This window comes from Acipenser ruthenus, chromosome 28 (assembly GCF_902713425.1).
Source record: "Acipenser ruthenus chromosome 28, fAciRut3.2 maternal haplotype, whole genome shotgun sequence".
NCBI lineage: Eukaryota > Metazoa > Chordata > Actinopteri > Acipenseriformes > Acipenseridae > Acipenser > Acipenser ruthenus.
In genome coordinates this window covers 24,574,703-24,589,133 of record NC_081216.1, presented here as the reverse complement: position 1 = coordinate 24,589,133, position 14,431 = coordinate 24,574,703, and the positions used below count along the sequence as shown (strand labels likewise).

Genomic DNA, 14,431 nt, shown 5'->3' with positions numbered 1-14,431 from the left:
ATGTGCAAGTAAATAGATTTAAAATGACCATGAAAAATTAATCACACTATGCATGTTCTAACCTGTTAGGGTTAATCCAATTTGGAACCAACTGGGAATTGTGTAATAATGTTTCCATCTCGCATCAAAAAGTAGCATATACAGTGAAAATATGACTTTAAACTTGATTTACTGGCTTTACATTATATATTTTATACATTTATGTATTTGAAATATATTCTTTAATGTTGCAGATTGTAGGATTTATATGCCTCGTATTTCATAGGAAAATATTGGTTGAAAGATTACTGGAATTCTTTTCAGTACTTCCTGTGGAGGCGGGGATAGCATTTCTTGCCCCAGAATGAAACATGCTTCCTATGCATACTATAACTCATCCAATTTCCTAGCCAGCTGTAACAGACAGCAGTGTGGCACACTGTGGAGATAAGCCTGATTGAACTGCACAGTGAGGAGCTTTATGGGCCAGGCTGCCAGTTACATCAACTAGAGAGGAGGGTGGGGTTTCAGTGACATCAGCTTCATGTTTGTCAATGTGTGCTAGTCTATGGTGCTTTTTGCCAGAATGGCAAAATCTGAATAGGCACATCCAGCACTGACCTCATCTGAGCACATAAACTAGTATTTGATGAGTTTGAGGGACCCCAGAATCATTCACCATGTCGGCATGCATTGCTCAGTGGTTTCTGTTACTGTCCCCAGTCATAGCTAAAAGCTATGCCATTTTGATTGCGTCTTGTTGGCTTTCAGTTGAACTGCAAGTGAACCTAGTTGTCACTATCTGCCTTTATTAGTACCTGAAATATACAGTAGTTTCTTGCAGTGGTACCTTTTATGATTGGTGTACTGTATAATCATGCTTTCAAAGATTTTTGACAGTACCAATATAATTAAATTATCCACAATTTACTTAACTCAGATGAAGACATGTAACTACAGGGTGATCTTGGAATGGTTTTAAGTAACTGTCTTTGTTAAGTATAAGCATTTGAAGAGCTCAAATGGCATTATTTTGTGGTTTTAATTTTCTGTTAAACAAGATGTCGAATCTAATAATAATAATAATAATAATAATAATAATAATAATCTCCACTGGCAAGCAGCAGCTAGGATCATTTCTTTTTACATGACCATCAGTTTTATACACACATAACTGACTTCAATTAAATTTTACGTTTGCTTGGGTTCATTAACCATAATGTTCTCATTTATTTAACATTAAGTTTAGAAATATTTGATGATGAAAACGTGACATCCCTAAGACATCATGTACTGTAATTTCACCAAGCAAAAATAATAAAGAAGAAATGGCTATTATCTGTTCATTGACCGAATGTGGTGTTTAACAAATGTGTTGCTAAAATAACTGCTTCTACTAAATCAATATTCTCTACTTGTGTTTTAGCAGTTCAACTTTACATACATTTTAATGGCGGAGAAGGCATGCTTTAGCTCAAAAACATCACTATTCCTTCACTGTAAAATTGACATTACAATTCATTCGAGCCCCCGGTGAAAATCTGGTTCTTAATAAATCCAAGGCCCCAGGTTCTGTACCCCAGGCCGTTGCCTGTTGGGATGAGAAGGGACACACTGACGGCACCTGGTGCCACCATTGGGGCCTCTCTGTGAATTCTGGGCATGTTTCACAAAAGCTGTGTGAACCTGGATCATTCATTAAACCCTTTTCCTTAGAGGATATTTTAGCTTCAACCAAAATTGGCATGACCTTAGCGTTCCAAATGGCATTGAGCCCCGTTATGACTTTATATTTGTTTTGTAAAAACTGTGGGTTTTAATATACGGTACTATATGTACTGTAGGTTGAAATATGTTGCTGTGGCTTGGTACCTGTTTTTCTATATGTAGATTGTAATTTTTTATGAACTGCACCAAGCTTTGCAGCACTGTAGCTCACTGATTATCTCCAGCTGGCCTTGTCCCAGTAAACTGCATCTTCTGTCTTCAGGAACACAAAATGAAGCTCAGGACGTATTCAGAATGTGTCAATTGAAGCAGGTTTGAGAGCAAGACTTAACACACATATATGTAATCATCAAAATATTGAATTGCTTTGTGAGCTGTTCTATTCAGCATGTACAGTATAAGCTCTTCCTTATTGCTTATGGACATTAAGTAACAGGGCGGAGGCTGGATGTGAACCAGTGACCCAGCACACTGGAAGTAAGCATCTTAACCACAATGCAGAAGAGCTGGGCTTGTTTGCGTTTGTGGTTTTAGAGCGTTTAACCTCATCTCAGCAACGGGACAGGACCGAATCCGTAACGACAGTGTATCACACAGCACTGCCCGTTACATTTACATTTATTATTAACAACAAAGAAAACGAATTTCAAAGTAACAAATAAAAATACAAGTTAACGTTCAAAGATCTCTGAACTGGTGTGCCTATAGGTCGGTCTGGTTTCAAGTGAATTTATTAAGAATCATTTTGTTTACATTGTTTATATGCTATAGATTATGATGAGGCCTACATATTTCATCAGCAATGCAATAGTCTCATTGGTGCACTGATCACCTTAAATTCAGATTTGAGTTGGAAAAAACATCCACCCAAATGAGACCGTTACATTCAACAGTGTTCAAGCCTCTGACGTTGTTTTCAACTTCATGTATCCCAGTCACCTTCGGTCCTTTCAAGTGCTTAATCTGTATTTTAATCATATTTCTCTTTGAGTATTAAATGAAGACATTTATAATACAAGATTTTTTTTTTTTTCATTCTGCCCATGAACAAAACGGTTGCTTAGCAACATAATGATCAGAGCAGCCTTGAGGATTGGATGAATAATGTCAGTCCGATTAACACAAGATGAACCACACCGCTTTGGGGAAGGAGGCAGGCATGCAACCCAGTGGTCTGAGGAGTTAGCTACAAGCTAACTAACATATATTTCTTGTATTTATTTGATTTGATTTGATTTTACTTGGGATTGAATTAGTTAAGGGGTAATATGCACTGCAGAAGATACAGCATGTGCCGCGAGCATCTGTGTGTGTGTGTGTTGTATAAAAATAGATGGATATAGATACAGATACCCTGTGCCTAAAGCTGTACCGTCATCACAGGACTTGCAAATCCTGTAATATTCAAGCAGAAAAAAAAGAAAGCTCAAAATCACTACAAAGAATTTGCGTTGTAGTTCTGTATGGCCATTTAAGAAAGTGCAGCCCGTGTTTATGTATTTATTTACTTAATTTATCTCCTAGCTCTGGTGCTAGAAGAGACGCTGATGCAATAGAATGTTAAATCACAATTAAAAAATAATAATGTGAACATAATCATGGAACCTAATTTCTTAGTTACATGTGTCTTTCGCTAATGAGTTTTGGTGAGGTTCTCCAAACTGTACAAGGAACGGTTTTATTATATTATATCACTATTATATAGATATGAATACTGTTAAATGTCCTTCACAATGATTGGTATACTGTTGGGAGCCTGGCTTACCTGCTAGAGACTCTGACAGACCTATTTCAAATAGAATATCCGGCTTTACAATGCAGAAGCAAACGTGCAACCCTCTTGCTACTGCATTAATCATGTGAAAGATTCTGTATAAGAATGGAGATCTAAACACCTTTTATGTTCAGTGTTTCTCGCAGTTAGATTAATTTCATTTATTCACCCAGGAACTAGGTAAAACATTATTACATTAGTCCTGTCCATTGTTCTGGCTTCATGCATAAATTAATGCATTATTGTATCACTTTGTTTGTGGTTAATGAAATGCATTAGAAATAATGTCGTGGTGTTCTGTTTTGAGTGGCTTTGTGACTCAGTGAGGGGTTTTAAACAGAAAGTAGTGGCAGCTTTTTTTTGTGCTATTTAAAATAGTTAAGGGTTTGTTTTTTTTTTAAAGTGCTTTTCCCATTCCCCCCCCCCGATTCTCTCATCTGTAAGCTGTCATTCATGTAGGGCCAATAGATCATGGCACCCTGGACCCAGCCTATTGTGATCTCCAGTTAAATAATGTCATTGCTCAGCTGCGCTGGGAGCCTTTGTAGGCACTCAAAGAGGAGACAGGGACCATGAACTGGGGTCAAAAAGCATACAAATCCCACCCAGAAGATGTTTAAATGTACAAAACGTTATATAAAGCACATTGTAAAATGCCATCAGGTGTGTCATGTTCATGGTACATGCTCTTATATTTTATATGAGAAAGTACAGCACAAATAAAATTAATTCGAGTGCAGATGGAGCATTTTCAAAGCACATGGTTCATCCAAAACTGTTTAATCCTCACGTCATTGTCAGCTTTCAGCTCTGCCTTCAAAACAACCAAATTGTGGAGATAAATAAAATAAATTTCTATAGACGACTTTTGTCTGTAACAATAATGGAATTATTTGTCTCTAACCAGGACAATAGTATAATATATTTACTGCATTATGTATTTTTTTTTATTTATTATGGTAATACTAGTTTATTAAAAAGCAGAAAATAAAAGAACAAAATCGTTTTGAAGGTAATTAAAGCATATTCATCATTTGATTTCTTTCTTTTTTCATTTTATATGACGATTCTGTTTTTCTCATTCCATCCTGTCACTTCTTGTTTGCTTCCATGACCGATGCATATGAAGAGGTTCATGTTGAAGAGACGTAAGTTCACATTTCAAAGCACACAAGGTTGGTAACTTTGTGCTCTTATTTTGAGAATGTTCTTCGGTGTACCCAGATGTGTTTATTTTTTTTTTCATTACTGTTATTGTTTATTGAAAAGTGGTGGTGAAAGGCATTTGAACTGATTATTCATATTATTGACATGCAGGAAAAAAAATTAATTCACTTTCCCTATCAAGAGAAAATGAAATAAATAAATAATAATGGAAAGGGGCTTTAGTAAAAATATCTTAATGATCTCAACATAAATCAGTGGATCGCAGCAAACTTTCCTAAACTACCCTACCATTTTGCGTAATTGACACTGGGGCATTAGCTGGCAAAAAGGAGGCTGGGTGGTCCAGTGGTTAAAGAAAAGGGCTTGTAACCAGGAGGTCCCCGGTTCAAATCCCACCTAGGCCACTGACTCATTGTGTGGCCCTGAGCAAGTCACTTAACCTCCTTGTGCTCCGTCTTTCGGTTGAGACGTAATTGTAAGTGACTCTGCAGCTGCTGCATAGTTCACACACCCTAGTCTCTGTAAGTCGCCTTGGATAAAGGCGTCTGCTGAATAAACAAATAATAATAAAAAGAGGTTTGGATGGGCATACAGACTGAACTGCTCCCTCAGCCCCCTAAAAGGATGGATCCACCAGGGCATGGTTGCAGGGAATGTGGGGAAGTTGCTGGTGCTATCCTGCTCTGGGGATAATCAGACAGGACTTCAGTCTACTGTTCTGCCAGTCCACCACCTTTCATGAGCACCAACAAACAGAGCAGTTACAATATTTGACCACCTAGTGGTGCCAAACCCCAAGTACCGGTGCTAATACAATTTGAATTGAAGTTGAAGAAGAGCACTTAAAGTGGGAATTGGTTGTACATACCACATACTGTCATTAATTGAACTGGAATGCAAGAAGAAATCATAACGTGGTTCGCACATTAATATATTGAAATTAAGGTAATTTTTGTTTAACCTCTGAGTGAAAAGTGTTGCCAACTTCCTTCATTAATGCAGGACTGATTTATTTCTTCAGCCATTAAGTCTCTCATGAGGCTAGGATTTAGATGCACTCACAGGGCAGTGAATGAAAATCTAGCACTGCCTGCTCCATGCCCAACCACCTGACAATGTCCTGGGGCCTAATGGATTGAAACAGTTTTAAACCGTTTTTTACAGAGTTCCAGTTTTTTGCACATTTTTATTTTTTTACTCTTTGCATTAACCGGTAAATAAGCAGTGCCGGGTTTTGAAATTGACCTTTTGAACTGAAGGCAGATTGAAAGTAGCTGCAGCTGTAGGACTGTGCTGCACAGCTCCCCTTCCCTGCTAAGATCCTTTTGATCTCGCAGCAGCTGGGTCACAGAAAGCTTTTTCTGAGAAGCATTCCGAGAGGAAGGGAGTTCAAATGAAACGCAAACTTTAGCTGGAAATTACAGCTGTAATTTATCTGAAACAGAGTGCTTCAGAAATGTTTGCCAACCTCTTTTCTTAACCTTGTCTTTATAGTTCAGTTCAGGCTTACTGAGGTTCTAGCTCAATTGTGACCGTTATCAAACATCTTGTTTACCAATGGAAGTTATAAATGTATGCTATGATGTTTTATTGTCATTAAAGCATGTAATAAAGGATACATCTTTTTTTTTTTTTTTAACGTAGCACGATCGGAAAGATAATACAATCCATGCAGTAAACTATACCAATATCTTAATGCTTTGTCCTTTACAAAATTCTGATTGTATTGGTATACAATGAATAATGGATTTTCTATAATGAGAAATATGGGAAGAGTTTAGGATTTAGTGGTGCATGCCCCTCAATTAAAGAAATAAATGCTATGGTGGTCTAATTTAAAAACCACTTGCTCTAAACATGGCATTCTTTTTCATATAGACACAGAGAAGAAATACATTTTCATAATGAACATGTTTTTTTTGATGAAGTAACTGAATGGCACTTATATGATTTGAGTATTGCAAAATACAGATTTCTTACGTTTTTCAATATGAAGAGCAATAATATATCCAATACTATACCAGTATTAAAATTGGTAAGCTGACAATAAATCAGAAGCGTTGTACTTTTAATTGAAATAGTTATATAGTAATGGCAATACAAAATAAATGCTGTCCCTTGTGATTGGGATTAAGATACTGAGGCTGCTTCAAGGGTTAAGTAAGAGAAAGCCTTGTATGAGAAATACACTGGAAATATAAATGTGCAGGATATCATTTAAGACTCCCATTGCATAGAAGTTTGAGCCATTCCAGCTTTAAGCATGAACTAATTTAGACACTGAAGCTTAATTAGACGCACTACACACCTGTTGTTCATGTATTTTACAATCAGGGCTCACAGGAAAACCTGGATCAAACTGATACGCAATGATAGTCTTAAATTGTTCCCAGATGTGTGTGTGTGTTTTGTACATCAGTCTGTATTTTGATTCTGATTCCCCTTTTCTGTTTTCTTCCCTCAGGGGTGCAGATGGAACAGTTACTGCCTCAGGTACACAGCGGAACACAATGGCTACTTTCACAGTCCATCCAGGATTAAACCAACCAGTGATGGTGCAGAACAGGAACCCGGATAGCAAGACAGGAACGAGAAGAGCACCCAGCCCCGTGGTCTCTCCAACGGAGTCGATCAAGGAAGTGAGGGCTTCCTCCCTCCCGCCCTCGGCCTCCTCACCCACACTGACAGACGTCTTTGGCACCTCTGCCCCACAGACTCCCGTGGAGAGGTTCAGCCTGGGTGCAGGCCGCAGCAGGTCCCCTTCTCCTGCGACTTTAATCCAGCCAGTTTCTAACAAGCCTTTTTCAACCAAGCCAGTCCATCTATGGACTAAGCACGATGTAGCAGACTGGCTGGAAAGCCTCAATCTGGCAGAGCATAAGGACACCTTTATGGACAACGAGATTGATGGGACCCATTTACCAAACTTACAAAAAGAAGATTTAATAGATCTAGGAGTGACTAGAGTTGGGCACCGAATGAACATAGAAAGAGCATTGAAACTGCTTTTAGACAGATAGGAATGGGCGATTCTTACCTGCAGGACTCCATGCTTCAAAGTCCATCCATCGTTCATTTGATTTCAAGTGTGTAATTATATTCACATCGGTTCATATTGGAGTATAGGAATTATCATATCCTTAAGAGCTACAATTTGAAATAATTGTACAGTTCATAATAAGCACAATAATTCTAATGAAAGTGATTGGTTGTTACATTGTGCAACCTTCCACCACTGCAGAGGGAAGAAAAAACAAACCCTGAAATTCCTTTTTAGTGATTTAATAGAAACTTTTGCTTTGGAATAATAAGGACTTGTTAATCAACTTTATTTGGATGCACCTGAACCAGCAGAGCTGTGCTACGTTTTCTATCTTTGTTAGAATTTCTTCAGAATAAGGATATTTCTTCAACAAAAGGGTTATATTTAACAATGCAAGCTGTTCAGAAAATTGTCTCGCTCCTCACCTATTTCTCGGGAAAGAAGATCCAGCTCAAATATATGCTAAGCCCATTTATTTTTCCCAGCATTGGTGTTCTACTTGGGGGTAGAAAAAAAAAGGAAAAAATCACTCCTTAATATTTTTGCATCTATTTCAACAATTATAGGGGCACAATTGTAGCAGTTATGTTTTCTCTTTCTCTTTTTTTCTGTTTTTTTTTTTTCAATTAAGTATATTTATTCAAGACATTTGAGTGTCTGAAAAGTGTAAAATGTAAATTAATCATTACTGTCTTCCGTAAGAGCGCAGGTGAATGATAAAGAGTAGTGAACTCCAAGGGCCATTTTTATCACTTTGGTTTAATTTTAAGTATGACATTTAATCTTCAAAGATGTGCCAGAAAACATGTATTATAGTAACCAGAATGGTGTTTTCTAGACATTTTTGAGCCCCCCCCCCCCAAAAAAAAGCCTGATCTGTACATCCTATTATTTTTAGTCAGGCGTGTTGCTGGGTTCAGTGAGTAACCATATCCCTTTATGAAAAGGATCATTTAGTTTTACGTTTTAAGTATTATTCTGTAAAGAGATTTGTGAAGGCAAGAACTTTCTGAGATTGTTGATAAAGAGAGACCACATACTAACTTTGCTTTAAAAAGAAGCTGAATTAAATTCTTCAGTGCAGCATTATAGAAAATATTGATAATTACAATCCCAGTTCATTTTCTTTTAGTATTTTACAGTCCAAGTCAGATTTACCTGAAATCTCAATCAAATTATTTAAGGCCAGGTACAGTATCCGCTGTCAGTTGTCAGTCAGTCCTGGAGGATATACCTGCACTATACTGTGCAGCTGCTGTGTGGTTATGGAGTGATCGTGAGATCTTATGATGCAAGCCAAACATGTATAAAAAATATTGCGTTTGTTGAACTGATGACTCATCTTGACAATATTCTGTGAGTTCAAACAGGTTTTTACAGGAGAGAATAGCAGCTAACATGTTTCTGTTGATAAACGATTAAAACCACACTGACCTGAGCACTTTCAGGACTTTCTGAAACGTGAGGGGTCCGAGATGCATGGTGATCCTCAGCTGTATATTCAGATCACTGGCCTGTGATAGAATATGACATTTCAGTGGTTTATAGTAGATGCTCTTTGGCGATCACACTTTCCTAACGTCTTTCTCAAAGAATTATGGAAGTGGATTAAATCGTTTTCTTAATATTTTTGACTTTTTCACAAGATAGCTCTGACCCAAATGAATTAAATCAGGCTTAAATCACTGAATAATAAATGCATGAAAATTCAGTCTCCGGGATTGTCAGATCTCAAACACATTGCGTTGTAAAAGTTCACTGTCATTGCAAAACCAGTTTACACACTGTGTTCAACTAAGGACAGATTGTGTTAAATATAACACAAAGTGTGTTTTTCTTAATCAGAGATTTAACACAAAATACGTATTTTTTCTTAACACCTGTATTTATTTATTTTAAGTGTCATCAGGGTCAGTAAAGACCATGTTTTTGTTATTTCTGAAGAATTGCATGTGCAGGGCACAAATGTAAACTGATCAGTCCCCTTGAGCATGCTGACCGGTGCTTCTAGAGTGTGGCGTCTTTATTGCTTAAGCAACAGGGATGCAATGCAGAGTCCTTCATCTCAAAACCATACAGATGTGACTTCTACAATAGTTTTTACATTTGTGCTCTTCATTTGTGTGGTGCAATGGAGAAGGATACAGTTGTGGTTTTGAATCTATAAAACGAAAAAAAAAAAGACATTTATTAAATATATTGCTTTTATATATAAAAGCTCCTCCAGAAATGCAGGATGAAGCTAGTTGTTATCTGAGCTGTTCTTTGAAAGCGTGCAGGGTTTTAACAGGCTGTGTTCCTTTTCCAGGTCTGAGACAACAGCAACTTTCAAACTAGTCCCTTCTGTGTGAAAAGTTTTCCTGCTGTAAGGGTGGGTTAATCCAGGGGTTCCCAAACTGCAGGCAGCAGTCCAGAGTGGGCCGCGGAGAAACGACATTCTATGTATTTTTTAAAAATATATATAACGAAAAGCAACAATAAAATACTAATGAATAAAAAATCAGCTTCAAATGAAAACAAAGAACAATTTAGATTAAGTTTATTTATAGGTTTAAGAAGTGCTAATAGTGGACTGCAGTGCATCATGCAGCTGAACAGGTGAGCCTCAGGTAATACGCATTTGGGAGCCCCTGGGTTAGTCGGCTTTATGTGAGTAAAGCTGAATTACCCATGTGCACTTTTAATATATTGCTAAAAAAGAACGTTTTCTCCACAGTGACATACTGGGTGTAAAAGTTGACAGATGTAAACGACACCAATCATAACTTCTATAAATATTAATCCTGGAAAGAGAATACAGCCCTCCTATAAGAAGGTTTGCAAGATAAGCTGCTAACTAAATCATTTTTAAATAGATCTTATTTTAAAAACAATAGAGCTTCAACAAAGCACAGTATTTTTAATGCTTTGTAGTATATTATATGGAATATTATAAAGGTATGTGGAACTAATCGTTCTGCATTCACTTTGAAGTATGGTTTGCCAAAAAAATATATATATATATATATATATATATATATATATAATTTGATTTATGAGGTATACAATTTAGAAGCAATATTTGTATTGAAATGATCAGCCTAGTCATTATTTTGACATTTATTAATTCTCTCCCCAAATGTTACAACCCCTAATTTAAACTTTTTTTTTTATTAAACACATGACAAAGGTTGTGGCACATTGAAGTAAAATCACTGGTAATGGTAATTCACCTGCATCTTTTACATATTGTAATTACAATTTTAAAATTAAAATTGCTTAGTATGTGTATAATGTGTGTATAAATTACCAAAATCTCACAGGATGTAAATTATGTATAACCTTCCAGACCCCTTTATAGCAAAGGGTCTGGGCACATTTTACGCTAACTTATATATTTAAAGAAAATGACTAGCTGTGACTGTTGACAATTTGATTTTTTTGGAATTACATATCACTAAGCTCATTTATTTACGGAACTAATTTTAGAGCAAAATAGTGGAAGTGTTGAGTTCTAAATAAATGAACCATCACCGAGTTGATCTGGCAATGATTATGTCTGTGTGTCACAAATCTCATTGCTATCCTCTTAGAGAACAATTTAAATTTGGGTTCTTCTTTCTTTTACTGATTCTTCATAGATATTAAGATGTTTCTCGCTCTATTTTGTGTAAAGACCTGTGTTCATGTTATCTATGTTGCTGTAATTTTGTGCTACAAAAAAAAATCCTCTTATTTAGATTTAATTTATTTAAAAAAAGAAAAAAGAAAAAAAAAAAGACTGCACTTTCCCCCAAATCCTCAATACTATTGTAAGGCAACCAAAATGACTGTAAGAAATAAATATAATATTGCACTATGGTTGTATTCCTTTGCTAACTTTTTGGGAACAGTTCATCAGAAACACAAACAAACAAGGTACGTTTTAATAATTAAATAAGCATTTCTTGAATAATGAAATACTTACTTTTGTTCAAGAGTAATTATAATATTCAATGTACAGCAATCTTGGTGTAAATATATACCAGTATTATGAGTTTGCATTTAATTTTTCAATAGCTACCACAAGCATCTTTAAAAGGCATATTAAATGTTAAATACAGTGCATTCATACAAGAAAGTTCCCCATTACACTATACAAAATACTCCAGTCTCTGTATAATTAATCATCCAAGCACTTTCAGTGTCAGATATTGATAGGGTCTCTTCAGTGTAAAGAATATCACTATAAAAACACAGCTTGACATATATCTGTGGAGCCATGCTGTGATCTATTCAAGAAGAACGCCTGGGAGAAGTAAGCTTGATTACTTGTCTTGGGTTGTAATACAGCGAAAGGAGGAAAGTACATAGTCTTCATAGTTTTTGACTTGCTGTGTGTGATCGCTTACAAGACTTTTAAAATCAGAGCCTATTTAAAAAAGCTAAAACCTTAAAGATGTATTTAAAGCTGCAGTGTCTCAGCCATGGTCATGTTCACACATAAAATGTGTGTGAATGTTTACTCAGGCCTCTGTGCATTATCTAAATCCACAGGCACACACCTCCTCAGCAGGGGAGTTGAGCCAGAGGAAAAGGGCCGTGTTACAGAAATAACCATGCACAAAATCATACAGAGGTTTGTGCAGGGAAGCCCTTACAACAGGGGTCTCCAACCCTGGTCCTGGAGAGCTACTGTGGCTGCTGGTTTTCGTTTCAACCAATCTCTCAGTTACTTAATAGCTTAATTAGTCAGGATTATTATTATTATTATTATTTATTTCTTAGCAGACGCCCTTATCCAGGGCGACTTACAATTGTTACAAGATATCACATTATACATTATTAACATTAACAGGTGTTCCAGATCTTCAGCCACTGATGATGTAAAGACACCTATAAAACCTGCTGGATAGGGGCTCTCCAGGACCAAGGCTGGAGACCCCTGCCTTACAAGATACAATGGAAAAGCATAGGCCCAGTTAACATGGTGCTCGCTGCAGGACCAGCCTGAAGCATATCAAGAAAATAGACTAAACTGTGGAGTTCAGGAGGCCATATTGGTCATTAATCTTGTGAAACTACAGATACGGTAAGTACCAATCCTATTATGATGCAAAGAGGGGAATACATGCCACAATGAAAAAGAGTAGAAGACAGGACCAAAATAGAAGTAATTTGACAATTAAAACGTATTGCTAGTTTACCCGGTGAAGTTCAGGTTTTATTTTGCTGGTGCCAGCAAGCCCCAATAAGTAATCCACTTGACTATACTGTTAGTTCTGCAATTGCAGCATCCTCTCTGTTACTAATGTAAGACGTATGCCAGCTCCCCAGTGTATTACTTAGACACACATGCAGAGCGTTCTAATTATAGCACCTTCCAGCCATCCTCTTCCTTCGAGAACACCATACATCCTCTTCATGTTAGAACACAGCTGGCTGCTTTCATGTAGATAAGCCGGTTTATTTAAATAGACTAAAAGAGGTACATGCATGGAGAATCAAGCGCACGGAATACTACCAGCCAGACTCTCAATGCATGCAACCTGCATATTTCAGAATTAAAGGGGCCATTTAATAAGTACTGTACTCTTTACAGACGGTACTGCAGATGCCTGAGCCAAAGGACACTTGTAGTAGTGTTCAATGTAGTAATATTTTGTGAGTCATAGAATAACAATGTTTAAATACAAACATCGTTTGTAGCATGCAGTAGGGCGTGGTAGAACTTTACTCTTCTCAGCAAACAGATAAGACTGGTGATTATGTGTTCCTTTTCAGGGTTGCACAGATTTGCTAGAGTTGAGGTTAATGTCATTCATCTATGCACAGGAGACCATGGCAGTGAGAGAAGTGTCTGCAGCAATTGTTTTTGAACTTGATCTTGTTTCCTATAGCCCAGCTGGAATTATTTTTTTTTAATGACATTCGTTTCAACAAGGATATTGGTTGCAGTGTCTTGCAGATACGACTATTTGTTGATTAAAATAAAAGGCGGATCAAAATTCCTTTGCAGAAATAACTTAAAATACGGAAAGATTGCAACCCGACACAGACATCCAAAGGGAATTGTATCACTTCACAACACACAAGCCATGAGAACTGGTTTAGAGCGCCATCTCCTGGTAAAAGTGAGTTTGGTTCCTTTCATTTTCAAAGACTTTGCCCTTTTTGATAGATAGTTTTACAAAATGGGACAAAGTGTCAGTGGTCTTGAGCATAAAATAATAATATAAAGAGGTTGATATAAGATCTTATGTGCAATGCAAGACTTTCATAGAACTAAGCAGTGCAGTGTGATAATTCACTAGTATGCGGTGCTATTCCTCCTGGGGGTGGGGGAATTGGTTAATTTACCTTATAGTCAATATAAAAGCAACCTCTTCCATGGAATTGAGCTCATACAGTGGGCTAATTCACTAGTATACTGTGCTGTTCTCCTTGGGGGACTGGGTTCAAGTCCAACTGGTTCCTTTCATTTATTTTCTAAGAGTCTGTTAATTGACCTTAATCGGTCAACACAGATTTCCTGTGGGAGCTAGTGGTGCAGTGGGCTAATCCCATAGCTTCTCCCTGAAGACAGCAGTTCAAATCCAGTTGCTGCAGGTGAGTTCCTGAGGTACATAATGATGTTGGTTGTGTTTCCACAGACGGAGGAGATGACCTGCCCTGCATAGGGAGGAAGGTGGTAACAGGTCTACGCCCCTGGCAGGGAGGAGAGTGGTACAGTAGGTGGGCCTGTTACTGTCTGAGAAAAGAAATGTGGCAAACTGTACTTT

The 14,431-nt window shown here is 37.2% G+C and overlaps 1 protein-coding gene across 5 annotated transcripts in view; it reads left to right on the top strand.

Annotated features, from left to right (window-relative positions):
* The window catches only part of LOC117435036 (SH3 and multiple ankyrin repeat domains protein 2-like), a 158,052-nt gene that overhangs the window by 136,043 nt on the left and 7,578 nt on the right, over positions 1-14,431 (top strand). For all 5 annotated transcript variants that reach the window (XM_059003016.1, XM_059003014.1, XM_059003013.1 and 2 more), the window contains one exon: positions 7,113-12,741. In XM_059003016.1, coding sequence (XP_058858999.1) covers positions 7,113-7,668 — 556 coding nt within the window. In that variant the 3' untranslated portion in view covers positions 7,669-12,741. The remainder of the gene's footprint in view (positions 1-7,112; positions 12,742-14,431) is intronic.